We start from the raw sequence: 22,552 nt of genomic DNA, 5'->3' as shown, positions 1-22,552 counted from the left end.
CTCATTTTACGCATTACGCGTGCACGCATATGCCTGCACGTGCGTGCACAATGACCTTCGTTCCGCAAATCTACAAAACATGCCTATTAACCCTAAAAGGGTTTCAACTCAATTGGAGAACACTCGCGGACAAAAAAGTACCCAAGAAGAAAAATAATAATAGTAAGAAAGAGTAAAAACAATGTTCCCAAACTTCGTTTGGGGAACATAACTAGACGTCTCCTGCCCTATTCCCAAGAGATAAAAATCTGCATGATCAAGAATGCTCTACCAAAAATCTCCTTACACTAAACTCATTACTCACGTGATTTTAGGCTGATTTCCCGCCATACCTCCCAAGACGATTACCTCGCACATGATATAGATAATCATGGCCACTGATACCAGGAGAATGTGCAATGTTCAACAATATAAAAAGAACTGTAAAATCCTTTCAATTAAATAATTTTTTCTTGAAAACACTCGTCTTCATTGTGGAGTTACAGGAAATTTGATGCAACACCTTAGATTCAATGAATGTTACTATATATACAACAATACTACATGTATATGCTATCTTTCAATAAACTATAAAGAGTGCTATGGCATTGATTGATTGATATTTTGTGCTTTCAGTTTTTCTGAATGAGGGGACGCCTACGACCATTTGGTTCGGGGGTAGGGCTGGCAAATTTTGTCAAGTCACGTCACTTATTATCATACCCTTGTAGGACAGAATATTTATTTCAAAGACGACCAGAGACAGATTATTTATTTTCTTCCCTTGAAAAGTTGACTTGACAAAAAAAAAAGGAATCCCCATTATTGAAAGATATATAGGAAAAATCTTTAAAAATCTTCTTCTCAAGAACCACTGGGCGAAAAACGCTGAAACTTACAAGGAAGCATCCTTGGGTAGGTGAAGATTCTAAATTATTCAAATCATGACCTTTGGGGATAGAGTGGGGCCACAATACGTATTACATTAGGAAAATCTGGTGAAGAACAGCAGGGCCAAAGTAACTCAGGTGAGCGTTGTGGCCCATGGGCCTCTTGTTAACTAGAGTAAATTGTTTAATGATCAGATCTTGGTTCCCGGGGATAGGATGGTGCAGCGATAGGGATACATATGGACAAATCTTGAAAATTCTACTGAAGAGCAGCAAAGCTATGATGAATCACATTAAAGTGGAAGCATCCTTATGCAGAACAAGAGGGGCAAAGTGACTCAGGTGAGCGTAGTGGCCCTTGGGCCTGTTTTTTTTTAGTTTAGCTCACCTTAGCTGAAAGCTCGAAAGTTCAAGTGAGCTTTTCTGATCACCCGTCGTCCATCCGTCCGTCTGTCTGTCCGTCTGTCTGTAAACTTTTCACATTTTCAACTTTGATTCCCCATTGTGGCCCAACCCTACCCCTGGGGGTCATGATTTGAACAATTTAAAATCTACACTACCCCAGAATGCTTCCCCGTAAGGTTTAGTTTTCCAGGCCCAGTGGTTCTAGAGAAGAAGATTTTTAAGGATTTTCCCTATATATTTCAATGCCCACCCTACCCCCAGGGTCATGAATTGTACAATTTAGAATTTACATTACCCCAAGATGCTTCCATGTACGTTTCAGCTTTTCTGACCCAGTGATTCTTGAGAAGAAGATTTTTATGAATTTTCCCTATATATTTCAATGTAAAACTTGAATTCCCTATTGTGGCCCCGCCCTACCCCCGGGGGACATGATTTGAACAATTTAGAATCTACACTACCCCAGGATGCTTCCACATAAGTTTCAGCCTTTCTGGCCTTGTAGTTCTTAAGAAGATTTTTTTAATGGCCAAACCCTATTTTTGTCTTTTCTTGATTATCTCCCCTTGTAAGGGGGCTTGGCCATTTGTTTTCACAAGAATGCTTTGTACTAATTTTGGACAAAATCGGCCCAGTGGTTCTTGAGAAGTTGAAAATGTGAAAAGTTTAGAGACGGACAGACAGACAGACGGAAGGACGGACAACAGGTGATCAGAAAAGCTCACTTGAGCTTTCAGCTCAGGTGAGCTAAAAACGATTCCACATAAGTTTCAGCTTTTTTAAGTCCCGCATTTCTTAAAAAAACCTTTAAAGATTTTTAAAGGTTTTCCCTATACATTTCAATGTAAAACTTCAATTCCCTATTGTGGTCCGGGACCATAATTTGAACAATATTCAATTCATACTACCTTAGGAAGCTTTCACCTTAACTTCATCTTTTCTGGTCGAGTGGTTTTTGAAAGGAAGATTTTTCCTATATGATTCAATGTTACACTTTCATTCGTTATTGTGGCCCCACCCTACCCCCGGAGTCCATGATATAATTAATTTAAAATCTACACTACATCAGGAAGCTTCAATATCAAGTTTTAGCTTTTCCGGCCCATTGGGTCTGGAGAAGAATTTAAAAAAAACAACAACATTTTTCTCATATTTCAATATAAATCTTTTGATTCCCTATTGTGGCCCCACCCTTCTCCGGGGGCATGTTATGAACAATTTAAAAATCTTCATTACCTCAGGATGCTTTCACATATAGATTCAGCCTTTCTGGTCCAGCGGTTCACGAGAAGAGGATTTTTCCTATATATTTCTATGAAAATATTTGATTTCCTTTTGTGGCCCCATCCCATCCCCAGGGGTTATATGCATGATATGAACAATTTAGAATCTTCACTACCTCAGGATGCTTCCACAAAAGTCTCAGCTTTTCTGGCTTAGTGGTTCACGAGAAGATTTTCCAAAAAGATTTTTCCTTTATATTTCAATGAATAAACATTGATTCCCTATTGTGGCCCATCCTACCCCGGGGGTCATGATATGAACAACTTAGAATCTATTAAACCTAAGGACTCTTCTACAAAAGTTTTAGGGTTTTCTTGTCCAGTGTTTCTTGAAAATAATATTTTGAAGATTTTCCTATATATTTCACTGTAAAACATTGATTCCCTATTGTGCCCCACCTCAACCCGGGGATCATGATATGAACAATTTAGAATTTTACACTACCTCAGGATGCGTCTACATAATTTTTGGCTTTTTTGGCCAAGCGGTTCTTGAGAAGAAGACTTTTTAATGACCTTACCTTATTTTTGTTTTTTCTTGATTATCTGCTGAAGGAAGCGGGCTTGGGTCTACATTTTAACAATTTAGAATCCCCTGTACCCAGTAATGCTTTGTCCCACTTTGATTAAAAATTGGCCCAGTGCATCTTGAGAAGAAGTTGAAAATGTGAAAAGTTTACAGACGGACGGACGACAGACAAGATAATCAGAAAAGTTCACTTGAGCTTTCAGCTCAGGGGAGCTAAAAAAAGAAAATGTCCCCCAAGTCAAAACTCTATTTCATGTTGGAGGGAGATTGGGGAGTTATCATCTAACAAAATTATGTATCTTAGTAAAGTCTACTTGTGTTCTAATTTATATTGAAATATAAAAGTTTTTAAAGTATTTCACTGAAATTTATATTTCTATTTTTAGTATCCATGGCAACATCGTTCATTGAAATCCAAAACCGATATACAGAATTATGTATCTTTGTGTAGTCTACTTGTGTGCCAGGTATTCAAATGAAACAAAAACTGTAGGAGGAGAAGCATTTTGAAAAAAAATGCTTTCAGACAGACAGACAACGGACACCTTACTTTCACATTAGCTCCTCTGATCTTGCAGAATCAGAACTTTTTAGTGTGTAGGGAATAGAGAGTTCATAATGTGAAATTGTGACACGGCAAATTTTCAAGGAAAATTTTTCCAAAAAACATTGAAGTATTATGGCACAGAAGTCAGTCTTGATTATCACAATTAACAAAAAGCCCAAGGGCCTCATCGGTCACCTGAGTATAATGCAATACCATAGAGGGCACATTGAAGTATACAGCCCCGCCCTTCGAGGCCCCTTTACTGATCATAACTATGCAGTTATCTGCCCAATACCCAGGAGCAGCGAAGAAACCTTTTAAAGAATTTATGCATTTTCACCATTTGATTAAAAAAGGCCTACCCTAACACAAGAACCCCTGACCAAGGGGACATGAATTTCACAATTCTTGAATAGCTGTCATTGTTCATCATAACCATTCACGAAAGCAGATAGCAATCGAGTCACCTTGGTGAATAAGGTGTCATAAAAACACATCCAAATAATCTTGTTAATTACTTTATTTGGGTCATATATAATACCAAGCATCCTCTATCAATTTTAAATTATAAATCTACTGTAATTACATTGTATTTATTTCAACTTTCGAGTATTATACTTTAATCCATAAGGTGTATCTAATCCTGTTTTATGATTTTTTTTTCCGGAATGCATTTTCATAAGTCTCCAAAAACACTCTGAATGGCTTACATGTAACTGTTTGCCACACACATCTTTTTTCTCAAACATACGTTCCTTCATGTTATCTTTCAATTATGCCTTTTCAGCAAATGCTTTTCCACATATATCACGTATATGACATATAGGAGCCTTTTCTCGTTTATGTAATTTTATGAGTCTCTTTTCACTCTTTCAATTGTAGATTCAAAAATCATGATGCGTTCTTAACCTTCTCTTTTTCTTCTTTGATGAACCTCTTTTCCACAGGTTTTTCCTTGGTCATGTTGATAGATGCTTCATTGACACGTTTATTTATGTATTTTAAGTCAATCAAATGACTAACGCTTTATCACAAACATCACAGCAGGTATGTACCTTCAAGTGTTTCTTTAAGTCTCGATCCTGACTTCTTGAATGCCCTTTCAAACAAATCACATGTACATTGTCTATCACCTTTATGTATCTTCATGTGTCTATGTAAAACCTTAGAATGCCTGAATCCTTCCCACAAACTATACAATGTAGAGGTTTATCACCTGTTTGTAACCTCTTATGTTCTTTTAAATTAAAATTTTCAATGAAACCTTTCCCACACACATCAAATTTGTGAGGTTTGTCAAAAGAGTTAGTCCACATGTTTCCTTAAGTGTTCTTATGGAGGGAATGCCTTCTCACAAATATAACATTTAAAAGGCTAATCATGATCACCTGAATGACTCCTGAGGTGCGTTTGTAAGTGACCTGTTTGTTTGTATGCTTTCCCACACACATCACATTTGTAAGGCTTTTCCCCTGTATGTGTTCTCATGTGTGTCTTTAACCTTCCTGATGCAGAGAAAGCCTTCTCACACATTTCACATTTATAAGGTTTTTCACCTGTGTGGATCCTCAAGTGTATTTGTAAATTACATGACTGCCTAAACTGTTTCCCACATATTTCACATTTGAAAGGTCTTTCCCCTGTGTGTGTCCTCATGTGACTCTGTAACTTTCCTGATGACGAGAATGCCTTCTCACATAAATCACATTTATAAGGTTTCTCACCTGTGTGGATTCTCCTGTGTATTCGTAAAGAACATGCTTGCGAAAATACTTTCCAACAAACGTCACATTTGAATGGTTTTTCACCTGTGTGTATCCTCGTGTGACACCGTAACATTTTTAGTGCAGAGAAAGCCTTCTCACACAAATCACATCTATAAGGTTTCTCACCTGTGTGCTTTCTCAGGTGAATCCGTAATGAATATGACTTCTTGAATATTTTACCGCACATGGCACATTTGTAAGATTTTTTGTGTGTCTGCACATGTCTCAATAAGGGTCCTGGTTTCTTGAATGCCTTTTCACACACTTCACATTTATAAGATTTCTCAGCTGAACATGTATGTGTCTTAATATGTCTCCGACAGTTATCAAAACGACTGAATGCTTTCCCACAAACATCACATTTGAAAGGTTTATCACCTGTATGTGTCCTACTATGCGCTTGTAGCTGACTTGATGTAAAAAATGCCTTCAGACATGTACCACACTGATAAGGTTTGTCATTTGTATGTTTCCTTGAGTGTATGTGCAAGTCCCTTAAATGGCTGTATGCCTTCCCACAGATATCACATATATACGGTTTATCACCTGTATGTATCCTCATGTGTGTCTTTAGGTTACTTAGCTGGAAAAATGCCTGCCCACATAAATCACATTTACAAGGTTTGGCACCTGTATGTGTCTGCATGTGTGTCTGTAGAGTACCTGACTGCTTGAATGCCTTCAAACATACCTCACATTTATAAGGTTTTTCACCTGTGTGGATCCTTTTGTGTGTCTTTAAGGTACTTGTTTGGCTGAATGCCTTCCCACAAACATCACATTTATAAGGTTTCTCACCTGTATGTATCCTCACGTGTTTCTTTAAGTGTTCAGGACGATTGAAAGTTTTCCAGCAGAAATTACATTCAAGGGACTTTTCACTTACTTTTGTATTGATGCGACTTCTCGAGTTATCTGTTTGCTTGTCATTTGCATTATAGTTGTTTAGTTTTTCAACCTCTCTTTGAGTCACTGTTTCAGAAGAAAGAACTTCCTTTTCCTTCTGTAAATTGACAAAGATTTTAAGGCTATAAAAAGTATTTCTGTGATGATCTGAATGATAAAAAAGAGGTAGTGTGAGCACAGAGGTCACAAAATGACACTCACTTGAGTACTTGTATATATTTGTATAATCAAGTAAAGTAAACAGATAGACAAATTGAAGTTTAAAATTAAGTCTAACAAAACTGTAATGGTTAGATGTATGGACATATACCCCTACAGCTGCCAACCCTGACGATTCTGGTGTAAGGCTCACGGTTTTAGCGTTTAAAATATGCCTTACAACTTATTTATTTATCCTTAAAATATCTGATTCTCTCATTCAAAGGGTTAAAGTACTGTTTTTTATATAGCTGTCCACCCCCCGTTTTGTAAAACGAAAGTCTTAGTCCTGATACGGCATTTCCTCTTATTGTTATTGTCCATTTCTTTGCTAACTTGGGATCTAAATCATTTCATATTAATCAAAATGAAAATATTTAGAAGTAGCAGGTCTAAACAGTCTCTTGACTTCTTCATTACGACTTTTTATTTTATGAAGTTGGCATCTCTACACCCCCAACACTATATCCCACAGTTTTCAATGTGGGAGAAATAAACATCACTTTTTTTCAAATGAAACAGCGATATATCTTATAAATTTAACTTGAAGGCTTTTGTATTGTGTGCAAAAAAGTATATAGATTTACATTTATAATGGTAATGGGGAACAATTGCACATTTGAACACCAACAAATCATCATTATGCATATCAATGTGATCCTTAAGGTGTATTGCGTGAAAAGTTAAATTAAAGAAGCTATTCTGGATACCTAATTAAACTTCAAACATATTTTTCAAGAAAAATGTTCAAAAACATTGATGCATTGGTGAACAGAATTCACTTCTTTTAACCTCCGTGGGGGAAATAAATATATAAATATTTTTTTACTTACTTTATATTGGTCTAATTTAATGCCAAGGATATTTTCATCAATTTTAAATAGTTAATGAAACGTAATCGCATAGTAATCTAGTCAGTTTTTGGTTATTACATTTTACTCCAAAAGGTATATCACTCTAATTACATGGTATATGAGGGGTTTTTCTTGAATGTTTTTCCGTATGTCTCTATACACATTCTGAATGGCTTACATATAACTGTTTGCCACACCCATCTTATTCTATTCTCAAACAGACGTATCTTTATGTCACTTTCAATTGTGTTTTTTTCAGCAAATGCTTTTCCAAATTTATCTCACATATTGAGGTTTTTCTCTTTATACACTTTAAGGAGTCTCTTTTCATTCTTTGAATTCTCATATTATAAAGTACCTTTTCACAAGCATCCCATCTATTCATTTTTTTTTATTCTGAATTTCAAAACCCCTTTTCCTTACACCCTTCTCCTTACACAGACACAAAAAATGAATAAATACTAGTTTATCAGCATATTTATCTTTATATATCCAATATAGTCACTTTGTTAATGAGCAAATCTATTTGAAAATTCTTTACTGTCGCATAAAAAATTACTAGTAATTTAAACGTCACTATATGTTCTCATCCTCCTCTTTAATTATCTTCTCTAATGATGATGAACCTCTTTTTCACGTTAGTCATGTTGTCACTGACACATACGTGTATTTCCAAGTATTTTAAGTCAATCAACTGAACACCTTCACACACATTACATTTATATGGTTAGCCCGTATGTACCTTCAAGTGTTTCTTTAAATCTGACTGCTTGAATGTCCTTTCACAAACTTTACATTTACATTGTCTATCACCTATATGTATCTTCATGTGTCTCCGTAAAACCTTAGAATGCCTGAATGCCTTCCCACACACTATACAATATAAAGGTTTATCACTTATGTTCCATTAACTTAAATTTTTCAATGAAACCTTTTCCACACACATCGCATTTGCGAGGTTTCTCACCACTTTGTGTCCACATGTGTTTCCAGAAGTATTCCAATATAGGGAATGCCTTGTCCCAAAATCACATTTAAAAGGCTAATCAACCGAATGACTCCTGATGTGTTTTTGCAAGTGACCTGTTTGTTTGTATGCTTTCCCACACACATCACATTTGTAAGGCTTTTCATCTGTATGTGTCCTCATGTGACTCTGTAGCCTTCCTGATGCAGAGAAAGCCTTCTCACACAATTCACATTTATAAGGTTTTTCACCTGTGTGGATCCTCAAATGTATTTGTAAAGTACATGAACGCCTAAATTCTTTCCCGCACACATAACATTTGAAAGGTCTTTCCCCTGTGTGTGTCCTCATGTGACTCTGCAACTTTCCTGATGCAGAGAATGCCTTCTCACACAAATCACACTTAAAAGGTTTCTCTCCTGTGTGGATTCTCCTGTGTATCCGTAAAGTACACGGCTGCCCAAATACTTTCCCGCACATATCACATTTAAATGGTTTTTCACCTGTATGTATCCTCATGTGACTCCGTACCATTCCTGGTGCAGAGAATGCCTTTTCACACATATCACATTTAAAAGGTTTCTCACCTGTGTGATTCCTCATGTGAATCTGTAAAGTATATGACTGCTTGAATAATTTCCCGCATATACCACATTTGTAAGATATTTTACCTGAGTGTGTCTGCATGTGTCTCAGTAAGGGTCCTGGTTCCTTGAATGCCTTTTCACACACTTCACATTTATAAGATTTCTCAGCTGTATGTGTCTTTATGTGTCTCTGACAGTTACCTGGATGACTAAATGCTTTCCCACAAACATCACATTTGTAAGGTTTATCACCTGTATGCGTCCTACTATGCGCTTTTAGCTCACCTGAGGTAGAGAATGACTTCCCACATGAATCACATTGATGAGGTTTGTCATTTGTACGTTTCTTCAAGTGTATGTGTAAGTGGCCTAACTGATTGAATGCCTTCCCACACACATCACATTTATAAGGTTTATCACCTGTATGTATCCTCATGTGTGTTTTTAGGTTACCTAACTGGATAAATGTCTGCCCACATACATCACATTTAAAAGGTTTAGCACCCGTATGTGTCCTCATGTGTGTCTGTAAGGAACCTGATTGGCTGAATGCCTTCCCACATATCTCACATTTATATGGTTTATCACCTGTATGTGTCCTCATGTGTGTGTTTAAGGTACTTGTTTGGCTGAATGCTTTCCCACACACTTCACATTTATAAGGTTTCTCACCTGTATGTATCCTCACGTGTTTCTTTAAGTGTTCAGGACGATTGAAAGTTTTCCAGCAGAATTTACATTCATGAGACCCTTCAATTACTTGTGTATTGTTGTGTATTCCTGAGTTGTCTGTTTGCTTGTCATTAGCAATGTAGCTGTTTAATTTCTCGACATCTCTTTGAGTCACTGATCCGGGTGAAAGAGCTTCCTTTTCCTTCTGTAAGTTGACAAAGATTTTTAACACTATAAAAAGTATTTTTGTGATGAATTTTACGATAAACAAGAGGTAGTGTGAGAACAGAGCTCAAAAATGACAATCCCCGCAGTACATGTATAATATGTGTAATCAAGCAAAGTTAAGAAATAGACAAACTGAAGTGTAAAGGCCAGTCTCACAAGTGTAATGGTTTAGGGACATTTATCCCCAAAGCTATATATCCCGCAGTTTTCAAGGTAGGAGAATTAAATATCCCTTTTTCAAATAAAACAGCAATTTATCTTTAAGATATAACTTTAAGGTTTTGTATTGTGTGCAAAAACGTATGTAGATTTACATGTATGCAGGTGATGGAACAGTTGCACATTTGAACACCCCCAAAAAAAATCTTTTTTTAAATTCATATCTTTCATTTCAATTTAAAATCAGACGAACAATTATTACTAGTAATCAATGAATCATTATTTTTTCGGGGGGGGGGGGGGGGGGTATGTGTGTGTGTTGGGTTGTTGTTGTTGTTATTTATGCATCTATCCTTTCGTAAATGCGTCAACCATACGGCATACATGAACCAGACGTTTGAAAATGTGTTGATTTATATATGATTCAATTTTTCTGGTGAGAAATAAACTTGAATTTTAACAAGAGGCCCAAGGGCCACATCGCTCACCTGAGCACTGTGGCTAGGAAAAAAAGGAAAAATCAGTTTAGTATTGAAAAGCTTAAATGCATAAGTGGTCCCAACCTACCCCTAAAAAGGGAGGGGGGGTCATGATTTGAACAAACTTGAATCTACACTACCTGAGGATGCTTCCATATAAATATGACCAATCATAGCTTTGCTGTTCTTGAGAAGAAGATTTTTGAAGATTTTTCCTATGTACACCTATGTTAAACATTGATTGTCCATTTTGGCCCCACCCTACCCCTGGGGGTCATGATTTGAACAAACTTGAATCTACACTACCTGAGGATGCTTCCAAATAAATATGACCAATCATAGCTTTGCTGCTCTTGAGAAGAAGATTTTTGAAGATTTTTCTTATATATTCCTATGTAAAACTTTGATCGTCCATTGTGGCCCCACCCTACCCCCGGGGGTCATAATTTGAACAAACTTGAATCTACACCACCTGAAGATGCTTCCATATAAATATGACCAATCATAGCTTTGCTGTTCTTGAGAAGAAGATTTTTGAAGATTTTTCCTATGTACACCTATGTTAAACATTGATTGTCCATTTTGGCCCCACCCTACCCCTGGGGGTCATGATTTGAACAAACTTGAATCTACACTACCTGAGGATGCTTCCAAATAAATATGACCAATCATAGCTTTGCTGCTCTTGAGAAGAAGATTTTTGAAGATTTTTCCTATATATTCCTATGTAAAACTTTGATTGTCCAATGTGGCCCCACCCTACCCCTGGGGGTCATGATTTGTACAAACTTGAATCTGCACCACCTGAGGATGCTTCCAAATAAATATGACCAATCATAACTTTGCTGTTCTTGAAAAGAAGATTTTTGAAGATTTTTCCTATATATTCCTATGTAAAACTTTGATCGTCCATTGTGGCCCCACCCTATCCCCGGGGGTCATGATTTGAAAAACTTGAATCTACACTACCTGACAATAATTCCACATGAATTTCATCTTTCCTGGCCCACTGGTTCTTGAGAAGAAGATTTTTCAATAATGCCATTAATTTTTTGCTATTTCGTAATTATCTCCCCTTGGAGGAGGACATGGCCCTTCATTTGAACAAACTTGAAACCCCTTCACCCAAGGATACTTTGTGCCAAGTTTGATTGAAATTGGCCCAGTAGTTCTGGAGAAGAAGATGAAAATGTGAAAAGTTTACGACAACAACGACGCCGACGACAGACAACGGACAAATTTTGATCAGAAAAGCTCACTTGAGCCTTCGGCTCAGGTGAGCTAAAAAGAGTTGGCTTAAGATCCTGACTTTCTTTATATCAGTTGTTCCTTTTTTACCCTTGATTTGGGCTAGCAACTTTTAACTTGGGGCTAGTGATTTTATTGCTGCCACTAGCTCGTGGGCTAGTGCTTGAATTATTTAATTGCACTTCCCTGTGAGATGACGACACTGACTAGTTTACCACGAAATTTATCAGTACTTAAGGCGTAAAGCAAGCTATTATCATATCTTGTAAAATAAGGGGTAAAATGAAACAAACATCATCTGATCAATATGTGGACATATTTTTCATTGTAAAAGAGATAACTTCGGAAAAGTAATATTTAAAAATTTCATATCAGGTGATGCTTATATTTAGCAAAATACCGTATTATGTTTTTTTTTCTTCATATCACAATTTTTGCCAAAATATTCCAAAACAGCGCCAATATAATTTTGAGTATTCCTTTGTTTCCAATTCTCCTAGTGGTTTATCTAAGATATATATATATATAATCTAAATGGTAAACTACTTAAGGTGATAATATGTGAGTTTATTTTTTGTGATCAATAATTTCTCGCAAACATAGCAAAAATACAGTTGTCGTGAAAAATACGAAATATACGGTATTTGGTCCAATTTTAATTTTTCAGTAATATTATACCCGTTATCAGAAAAAATTGCTATACAAACATTACCTTGGATTTTTCTTTGCAAATAAAACTTCAATACAAGGTGTAGAAACACTACATAAGAAATCTTCTCTATAAATTTAAGCTTGGGACACCTTTGTCAAGGGTTCTAGTATTGCATAACAATCCAGCTCTGTTTAGGTGAGTCAAAAAATAAAGAACCAGAACTTTTTAAAATGAATGATTAGAGGGTTCATAATGTGACCCTGTGTCTTCTTAGTACTAAGCCTCCTCCTGTACACAAATCACAAAATATCCTAAGTCTATGTAAGTACAGTTGAACTTCGGTTTCTAGAACACTGATATCTCGAACACCATGGATATATCAAAGTGATTTGGAAGTCCCAAACACTTTTTTTTAAAGTATTTTACCTCTGATGTCTCGAATTCTCGGATATCTCGAAGTTTTTCTCGGTCCCATCGAGTTCAAGATAACGAGGTTTGACTGTCTTAATGGATTCATTTAGGTACATTACGTTATCAATTAAATAAAAGAAGCTATCTTCTATTTCAAACATAAGAATGCTGCATATTTTCCAGGAAAAAATGTTCAAAAACCATGAAAAATAATGAGCAGAATTCACGCCTGTTAACCTCCACGGGGCAATAAATATACAAATAATGTTTTTTAATTAATTTATCTTGGTCTAATATATTGCCAAAATACTTTCATCAATTTTAAATAGTAAATGAAAGGTAATCACATGGTAATCAAGTCATTTTTTGTTTATTACATTATACAATGTACTCCAAAAGGTATATCAAAAGGTATATCACTCTAATCACATGGTATATGAGGGTTTTTGTTTTTTTTTCTTGAATGTTTTTCCATATGTCTCTGTACCTACTCTGAATGGCCTACATGTAACTGTTTGCCACGCCCATCTTTTTTTTCCTCAAACAGACGTATCTTCATGTCACTTCCAATTGTGCTTATTCTGCATATATCACATATATATGAAGTTTTTCTCTATATATTCCAATGAATCTCTTTCCAATCTTTGAATTGCTAAATCATGAAATATCTTTCCACACACATCACATCGATTATTTTTTTTAACATTCTGAATTTCTGAACCTTTTACCCATACACCCTTTTCCTTACACAACAAATTTAAATATATCAGAAAATTTATCTCTATATATCAACTAGTCACTTTGTTAATGAGCAGACCTATATGTGAAAATTCTCTACTGTCACAAAAAAGTTTTAATCAAACGGCATCATATGTTCTCATCCACCTCTTTAATTTTCTTCTCTAATGAACTTCTTTTTTCCGGGCTTTATGTTAGTCATGTTATCGCTGACACGTATTTTCACTGATCTTAAGTCAATCAGTCGACTTAACATCTTCACACATACAATGCAATTATATGGTTTAACCTGAATGTACCCTCAAGTGCTTCTTCAAATCTCCTGGCTGCTTGAATGTCCTTTCACAAACATTACATTTACATTGTCTATCACCCATATGTATCTTCATGTGTCTCCGTAAAACCTTTGAATGCCTGAATGCCTTCCCACATACTATACAATGTAAAGGTTTATCACCTGTATGTATCCTCTTATGTTCTGTTAACTTAAAATTTTCAATGAAACCTTTACCACATACATCACATTTATGAGGTTTCTCATCAGAGTGTGTCCACATGTGTTTCCTTAAGTGTTCTGATACAAAGAATGTCTTCTCACACAAATCACAATTATAAGGTTTATCACCTGAGTGTGTCATCAGGTGTGTTTGTAAATTACCTGTTTGTTTGTATGCTTTCCCACACACATCACATTTATAAGGTTTTTCACCTGTGTGGATCCTCATGTGACTCTGTAACCTTCCTGATGCAGAAAATGCCTTCTCACACACATCACACTTATAAGGTTTCTCACCTGTGTGGATCCTAATGTGTATCCGTAAAGTACATGACAGCTTAAATACTTTACCACAGATTTCACATTTGTAAGGTCTTTCTCCTGTGTGTGTCCTCATGTGTCTCCGTAAGCATCCTAATTCCTTGAATGCCTTTTCACACTCTTCACATTTATATGGTTTTTCATCTGAATGTGTCTTCATGTGTGCATATAGGGAACCTGGTTGCCTGAATGCCTTCCCACAAACATCACATTTATAAGGCTTGTCACTACTATGTGTTCTACTGTGCGCCTGTAGCTTACCTTTTGTAGAGAATGCCTTCCTACATACATCACATTTATAAGGCTTGTCACCTGTATGTGTCCTCAAGTGTATGTGCAAGTGCCCTGACTGGATGAATGCCTTCCCACAGAAATCACATTTGTAAGGTTTATCACCTGTATGTATCCTCATGTGTGTTTGTATGTTACCAAACTGTGTAAATGCCTGACCACACAATTCACATTTATAAGGTTTAGCACCTGTATGTGTCCTTTTGTGTGTGTTTAAGGTACTTGTTTGGCTGAATGCCTTCCCACACGCATCACACTTATAAGGTTTCTCACCTGTATGTATCCTCACGTGTTTTTTTAAGTGTTCAGGACGATTGAAAGTTTTCCAGCAGAAGTTACATTCATGGGACTTTTCACTCACTTGTGTATTGATGTGTCTTCCTGATCGATGTGTTTGCTTGTCAAAAGCAATATAGTTGATAAATTTTTCAGCACCCCTTTTAGTCTGTGATCTGGGTGAATGACTTGTCTCTTCCCTCTGTAAATTGCATAGATTTTTTTAATACTTATTATATTTGTTTGTTTGTTGTTTAATGTCCCTTTCGAGAATTTTTTACTCATATGGAGATGCCACCACTTGCCGGTGGAGACCTGCAAATTTTGACCTATACTCGGCACTTAGGGCCATTGAGCAGTGAGGGGTCTTTTTTGTGCCAGCACCTACTGTGACACGGGACCTCAGTTTATACAGTCTCATCAGAAGGACCGCTCTCCACGACCCACAGTGGGATTCGAACCTGCGACGTAAGGACCAACTCCTTACTCCTCGACTCTAGAGCGAACGCTATAACCACTGAACCACGCGGGTGATTAATTAAGCTATTAATTATGAATAATGTACGAATTAAGGTATTTGCGTAACTCATCACTGATCATTTTAAGATAGATAAACAAGAAGTAATGTTAGCACGAAGCTTACAAATTGACACTCCCTGCAGTGCTTCCAAATGTCTATAATACCAAAGTGTAACCATGGTAACAGACAAATATACTGAAGTTTTAAGGTCAATCATACTAAAGTACAATGGACAGATATTTGGATATTCATCCCATTACTATATATCCCATGAATTTCAAGGTGGGAGTCCGAGAATAAAAGTTTAAACATACCTTTTTCCAATAAATTGGCAACATGATATCTTAATATAAATATGACTTGAATGATGATGGAAAACTTTTAAGATTTTGTTTTGTGTGCAAAAGGTTTGTAAATATTTTCATGTATAGATAAAATGGAACAGTCATACAAGTAAACACAAACAAAATTCTTTTATATATATATCTGTATACACCATATAAGAGGAATTTTTAGCGAGATGCAAATTTAGCGATTCATCCTGAAAAATCAGAATTTAATTCTTGCTAGAAGTAATTTCAGTGATTTTATGGTGCATACAAAAATAATGGTGACCTCCAATGCAGAATAAATAGTTAGTGATATTTAATTTTAGCAATCTTGCATCCTTGCTAAAAATGCAAAAAATTGAATCCTCTCTTAAATTTCTGCTTAATATATGGTAATCAGCAATTTAATATATGAATTATTTATTTTTCTCATTTCAATTTAAAACAATGGCACTGCAAGGTGGAGCATCCCCTTGCAAAGAGCATATCTATAAATTATACAGCAATCCGAACCCAATGCAAATTATGTCACTTCCATTTCGTACAGCACTAACTCACTCACAAACAAAAACACGATTTCGTTACTACTGTATATCCCCTCTAACTCTGTTGCAAGGGGATAATCATGCTAACAAATAGCAGTCAATGGATTATAACAATGAGTACAGATTGATTAATTTTCAGAATTATTTATCAGAATGGAATAAATAAGAATTTGTCTTCATAAGAAATATTGGAAAGTAAACAGAAAACAAACATTTCTTATTTTAATGCAAATTAATTGTTTTAGAATGCTTCTAATAAATCCTGTGAAGCATTTGTAATTGATCACTAGAATTACAGTAAAACACTCTTACAGCAAACATGCTTATTGTAAATTGACACTTACAGCGACATGATTTTCATTTCCCATGGCTTAAAACAAATTTTGAACCTTGCGGATATAACATTTTGAAATTAAATATAAAACTAAGCAAAATTTACCATCCCTTGCACCTATGCTGTATAATTTTATTTTACCGTAAACATGATTTTTTTCCCTCCTTGAACAGAAAGTTTTGGGTTCAAATCATTGCCGGGATATATACAAGTCGATACGAAAGGGAAGCTTTTGTTCCAAGTGCTCAGCACTTGAAAATTGCAGGAATTTGGAGAGACCTTAAAACCTGAGGAGCCATGTTGTGGCAGACATTTGCATGATAAAGAACCCTCACTTCTTAATGACCCTAATCAGTGATTTTTCCAATTTAGGTCCGAATATTGTCCCTTTCCCCTCTCAGAAATTACCAATTTTTTCCCAAATTTCTGTTTCCTTTTTTCCCAAAACAAAACCATAGTCGTTTTTGTTATACTGAATTTTTATGTACGATTTATCTAAAATGGAACGCAATTGTTCTCGGTCATTCAGACTCCTAAAATAATAGTAAGGAACAGCAGATTACTTTGTGCATTTACAAGACCTAGAAAAACACATGGTGTGTGTAAATACATCGTAAGAAAATGTATGATGAATGTGAACTGGTGAAACAGCTTTATTTGTTAATCCAAGTACTAGCAGTTCTACAACAAACATCCCTGATTCCATGAAAATCAAACTGTTTCTACATCCGGCAGATGCAACAAGTACTGCAGAGAAATTGCAACAATACGATTATCTAGGGTAATTAGAAAGCTTTAATAATTAGTTTGAAAAATAAATGATTTGTCATAAATAATGTCAGATTATTCTATCTTCAATGACTACTACGAGAAGGATTTTCTCTCGTCTACCATTATGGCAAAACCAAAAAAAAAATAGAAATATGTCCATAGGACATGAATGCCCCGCCAAGGGGAAATTAGTAATGCAACATGAAAATTTGTATTAATGTATGAAATTTGATGAGAATATCTTGAATAGTTTCTTTAAAATTGAAATCTAAAAAGTTGGATATAGATGATAAATTCTCATCAAATTATGTATAAGTGCATAAGCTTACAAATTTAAGAAAAGTGAAGTCAAGGTCACAGGAAAGTTCAAGGTCAAACATTTTTGATGCAGTTGAATAGTTCTCACAAATACGTATCAGCATATTAAGTTTGATAAAAATATATTGAAAGGTCAAAAAATGTTGATGCAGTTTAATAGCTCTCATCAGTGTGTATCAGCATATGAAGTTTGATAAAAATATCTTGAATGGTTTCTTCTAAACTGAGCTAAACACTTATTTCAGAAAAGTGAGGTCAAGGTCAAAAAATGTTGATGCAGTTGAATAGCTCTCATCAGTGTGTATCAACACTTGAAGTTTGATTACACTATCTTGAATGGTATCTTTAAAACTGAGCTAAATACTAATTTAGGAAAAGTGAGGTCAAGATCAAAGGAAAGGTCAAGGTCAAAAAATGTTGATGCAGTTGAATAGCTTTCATCAATATCTATCAGCATAATAAGTTTGATGAAAATATCTTGGATAGTTTCTTTGAAACTGAGCTTTGAACTGAGCTAAACACAAAGTGCGATGGAAGGACAGACAGAAGGATGGAAGTATGGAACAATGGAAGGATGGAAGGATGGAAGACAGACATGACAAACACTACATGCCCCGGCTATATTAATGGCAGGGCATAAAAAAGGAAAATATAGGTTGGTCACAATGACAACTTTCAAAGATTAAAAGAAAATATTAAAAATTTAGAACTGTGTCTCATTTGTTATTCTGTAGTAAATAAATTGAATAAATGATGTTACATTTACTGTCTTATATTTTTTTTATTTTACCTGCCTATTAAGGTTAAATTACAACCTTTTTCTTTTTTTCCCAATCTGATACAAATGTCGACGATTTTTCCCAATTGTAAAGGCCCAGGCCCCTTTTAAAAATTGTATAAAAATCACTGCTAATTGCCAAGTAAAGACCTACATGTAAGTGTGTAGTCCTTTGCAAAAATAAGGTGATGTCCTACACAGCTAAGTAAAGGACCCCCATACTTATATCACCCTATGCACAGGTTAAGGAAAACAATTATGATGTCATATTAAAACAATTCAAATGAATCTTGTTGAATAAATGCCAAATGAATTGTATTTTTTCATAAAACTCAAATCCTTCACTACTCATAATTAACCCAAATCAATGTGCAGCTTATCTTGTCATAAAAACACTACCCAAATGTAGAATGAAAGCCAGCTTGATTACCAAAGTAAGGCACTTGTGCAGTAATGTGCTTGAATGACAGGCACGGGCTCTTGAAAAGTTAAAAAAAATCAATAAATTATAACTTTTTCACCATAAATTATGAGTTTTTAAATACATGTAGCTATTATCCTTACTTTTTCAAAAGTGATGAGAGCTGGTTGTGGTCAATTGCTTTATTCCGTAATTTTACATTATTTCATTTTTTTTTCAAAACTTATTACGTCCACGTAGGAAGTTCATAGAATAAATTTTACATTATTCCTGAGCACGAGGAAGTTGCTCCCAGCACTTTTCATGCTGAGGAAATGTCTTAATGATACAATTTATTTTCAATTCAATTTCATAGTGAAAAGATATCCTTATATCGTTGAACTTTACGATCTTTGTAGCTGTGCATATTTTTTTCTAATTTTAAACTTGTCGCTTGACAAACAACGATGTAAATGATGTTGATTTGGCCGAACTCAGCAGACACCTGATATATACATATGCATATATACATATGCAAATAGCAGAATTCCCATTTATCAAAACTCATGCTGTTTAAAAAAAATATCCACACCATATTCATTTTCTCAGTCTATTTTAAGGTGTATTTTCTATCAGTGTCCTTAACCTAGCTGCGTATATGAATGAAAAATTCTCCAAGGGGACATAAAACAATGTACATCAATCCAGCACATTTAGATTATTAAGAATTTCCTACTTTTCTTAATAGTTCAGTGACATGTTACTGTTTTAACACGGTTAAATGTGTTTGTTTTTTTTCTGGAAAATTCCAAATGTGCGTGAACTTGAACCATCAAAGAAAGACTTTCAAAGCAAAACAAAAAATACAAATTTGTTTAAAAACAAATAAAGGTGACACATGCCTTGTTTCACAGTGAAAATAAGTTTGGCTTGACCTTTTTACACTTAGAAAAAAAAATATTTAAACCACTTGTGTTTTTGAAGTGTTATAAACATGGCAATATATAAAGGGAGTAAGCCATTTCATTATTTTTTTTGCATGAGTATTATTGAAATTTCTACTAATATTATCTAGAACAAAACATTAGGTCACATTTCATTTTTTCAAGTTATGGAGGAGTATAAATAGTTTTGCTGAAAAAAAATATTGAGAAGCCACTTGTATAATTATGAAAAGCAAATATGCATGCAATTTTGTTTGTTCAAAATCCTTCCACTTTTAGAAATAGTTCCCACAAAAACTTCTTTAAGAAGCATTTGTTCTCTTTTTGACCATTGGTTTTGTTACAAACTTTGTATATTGTTAAAACAGACAGACGGATGGATACAGTGATTACTTTTCGACACAACCATCTTTACACAGGCCCAGGAAAATTGTTTTACCTTCATTGTTTTCTGCTGTTGTTTTTCTCCTTCTGTATTCACAGAGTCAAAATTCCCAAATGTCTGCCTCTTTTCTTCAACTGAAATGATTAATCAGTGAAGACAATTAAATTCTTTTTGTTACAAGAGTTCAATCAACCAATTGAATCAAGAACACTGGAGAGTACTTGGGGCACCTTGAAGAGTGTAGCAGCTACATGATGTAGTGTAACTGATATGATTTAGCATACCTATGACCCTGCTACTCCTTATTTTTAAATTTTGAATTCTAATTACAATTTTAAACTTCTCATATAACCTATTGTGGCATTGCCCCAAGCCCCGAGCCTTGACCTGAAGAAACCTGAACCAGGACCATGAGGACTATCTCAGATTGTGTAACAGAGGCATTTCTGTGCCTCTGCTGGGGATTGAAACCGTGGCCTCTGGCTTGCCAGTCCAGTGCTCTACCAAATGAGCTAAAGGGTTAACCCACTAGCCCAAGCTAGTAGGATGGCGTGGATCTTACACTACCACATTGTATGCAGATTAATATGATTACAGTATTCATGGCTTCAGGTCCTTAATAAGGCCATCTTAGGAAAAAAAAAGCGTTTGATTGCCCTCTCCTGACTCAGTATAAAGAATATTGAGTTGGTAGGTAGAGGAAAAAATTTATCAGTTGAAATGAATGAATTAATAAATTAAAATAGTTGTTACTGGGATGAGAAAATTCTGAATTGAATTTAAAAAAATATTGTTTCTTGAATGTTTAAATAACTTTTGAGTCAGGCCGATTTTAGTCAGTTGGTCAGGAGCGGGCAGAGAGATAGCCTACTGAAGATTTTTTAAAGATGCTTTCCTATACACGCCTAAGTAAACCTTGTGGCTCTATCTTATCCATGAGAGCTTTGACCTGAAGAAATTTAAATTTACACTTTGTCAAAAAGCTTTTACATAATTTTCACCATTTCTGGCCCACTGGTTCTACAGAAGAATAGTTTTAAAGATATATAACCTATTTTCCTTTTTCTTAATTATCTAATTTAACAATACCTGGCGTTAAATGTGGCACAGTGGTTAGAGCCTTTGCTCTAGAATTGCGGAGTAAGGAGTTGATCCTTATGTCGCGGGTTCGAATCCCACTGCAGGACATGGAGACAGGTCCTTTGGATGAGACCGTATGAGTCCCCTGTCACAGTAGGTGCCGGCGCGAAAAAGTTCCCTCATTGCTCAATGGCCCTGAATGTCGAGCATAGATCTAAATTTGCAGCCCTTGACCAGCAAGTGCTGGCATCTCAATATGAGTGAAAAATTCTTGAAAGGGATATTACAAAAACAAACAAAAAGAACAATATCTGGCCTTTCATTTACAAAAAAAAAAAATGAATCCCCTTTCTGCAAGGATGCTGTGTGCCAAGTTTGGCTGAAAATGGTCAAATGGTTCTGGAGAAGTTGAAAATTTCAGAGTTACCAAACACTTCAGCATTTGGCTAAGCTGAGATAAAAATACAACAACAGCAATCAAGTACATTCATTTAACACCTGCATTTATATGAAGATATCCCTTGTATACAGGAGCACTTTGGAAACAAGAAACTTGATCTTCCATCAAAGCTCCATCGAAGTTTTAGGATACTGTATTTCAATTTGATTTTTTTCCTTTAAAGTCCTCTAACACAATAAACAATGAATTCATAAAATCCCCTTAAGGAATGTGCATTGGTATTTGGAATTCAATAACTCTGGGAATACATTACAAAGTACAGTAAAACTTTTTTTTATAAAGAACTCTTATAAAGAATTTATAAAGGAATCTAAGCTACAAAGAACCATTGAAGAATTTTCACCATGTTCCTTATACTGAATTAAAGAATTTGGGTCACATGGGGCCAAAATTTGAGGTCCCAATAACTTCCTTACCACTAAATTTCATGTATACATTACATTTATAACTTTACATACCAGCGGACTCATTATCATATGTAAGGTCTTCAGTATAAGGTGAATGCCTGGACTTGAACTCTGACATCATGACCTTATTATTGAACTCTGCCATCATGTCCTAATTATTGCTCTGAAACCTGTAACAAAAGAAACAAATCATTAATATGCATTCTTCTCAAAAATTATAAAAACATATATTTTAATATATTCATAAATATCTTAGTGATGTCATTTTAAAGAGCTCTCATCATCAATCTTATAAATGCTCTGATCATAGGAAGCAATATTAGTTGGGGGTGACAACTGAACAATATAATTGATAATAAAAAAGAAAGTAAAAGGTGACAGGAAACATAATTATTGAGG

At 35.2% G+C, this 22,552-nt stretch overlaps 3 protein-coding genes across 3 annotated transcripts in view; all 3 read right to left on the bottom strand.

The window, feature by feature from the left end:
* Positions 1–4,135: 4,135 nt before the first annotated feature.
* On the bottom strand, positions 4,136–22,320 carry LOC133201135 (zinc finger protein 665-like). Its single transcript, XM_061336917.1, has 4 exons — positions 22,205–22,320; positions 20,261–20,340; positions 14,796–15,084; positions 4,136–6,197 (listed from the first exon to the last, which is right to left on the bottom strand). Exons 1-4 carry the CDS (start codon positions 22,299–22,301, stop codon positions 5,008–5,010), a joined length of 1,656 nt encoding a protein of 551 aa, XP_061192901.1. The 5' UTR covers positions 22,302–22,320; the 3' UTR covers positions 4,136–5,007.
* LOC133201151 (zinc finger protein 235-like) lies at positions 8,201–9,638 on the bottom strand. Its single transcript, XM_061336934.1, has 2 exons — positions 9,500–9,638; positions 8,201–9,331 (listed from the first exon to the last, which is right to left on the bottom strand). The coding sequence occupies exons 1-2, from the start codon at positions 9,513–9,515 to the stop codon at positions 8,400–8,402; spliced, it is 948 nt and encodes a 315-aa protein (XP_061192918.1). The 5' UTR covers positions 9,516–9,638; the 3' UTR covers positions 8,201–8,399.
* Positions 13,165–22,552, bottom strand: part of LOC133201131 (zinc finger protein 883-like) — a 127,908-nt gene continuing 118,520 nt past the window's right edge. Inside the window, exon 5 of the mRNA XM_061336914.1 lies at positions 13,165–14,207. Within this exon, the coding sequence (XP_061192898.1) occupies positions 13,783–14,207 (425 nt within the window). The 3' untranslated portion in view covers positions 13,165–13,782. The remainder of the gene's footprint in view (positions 14,208–22,552) is intronic.

Source organism: Saccostrea echinata, unplaced genomic scaffold, assembly GCF_033153115.1.
Source record: "Saccostrea echinata isolate AGI-Se365-2 ecotype Australia unplaced genomic scaffold, CSIRO_AGI_Sech_v1 ptg000042l, whole genome shotgun sequence".
Taxonomy (NCBI): domain Eukaryota; kingdom Metazoa; phylum Mollusca; class Bivalvia; order Ostreida; family Ostreidae; genus Saccostrea; species Saccostrea echinata.
The sequence above is the reverse complement of the archived record's forward strand: the minus strand, read 5'-3'. Positions and strand labels throughout refer to the sequence as shown.

Bases quoted from the DNA above. Each gene is read 5' to 3' on its own strand.
- LOC133201135 (XM_061336917.1), bottom strand. From the start codon at position 22,301: ATGATGGCAGAGTTCAATAATAAGGTCATGATGTCAGAGTTCAAGTCC. The intron at 15,085-20,260 runs GTAAAACAATTT...TGCAATTTACAG, and splicing joins AACAGCAGAAAACAATGAAG to AGGGAAGAGACAAGTCATTC. The intron at 6,198-14,795 runs GTGCTAAACCTT...GGATACATACAG, and splicing joins ACACAAAAGGACACATACAG to GTGAGAAACCTTATAAATGT.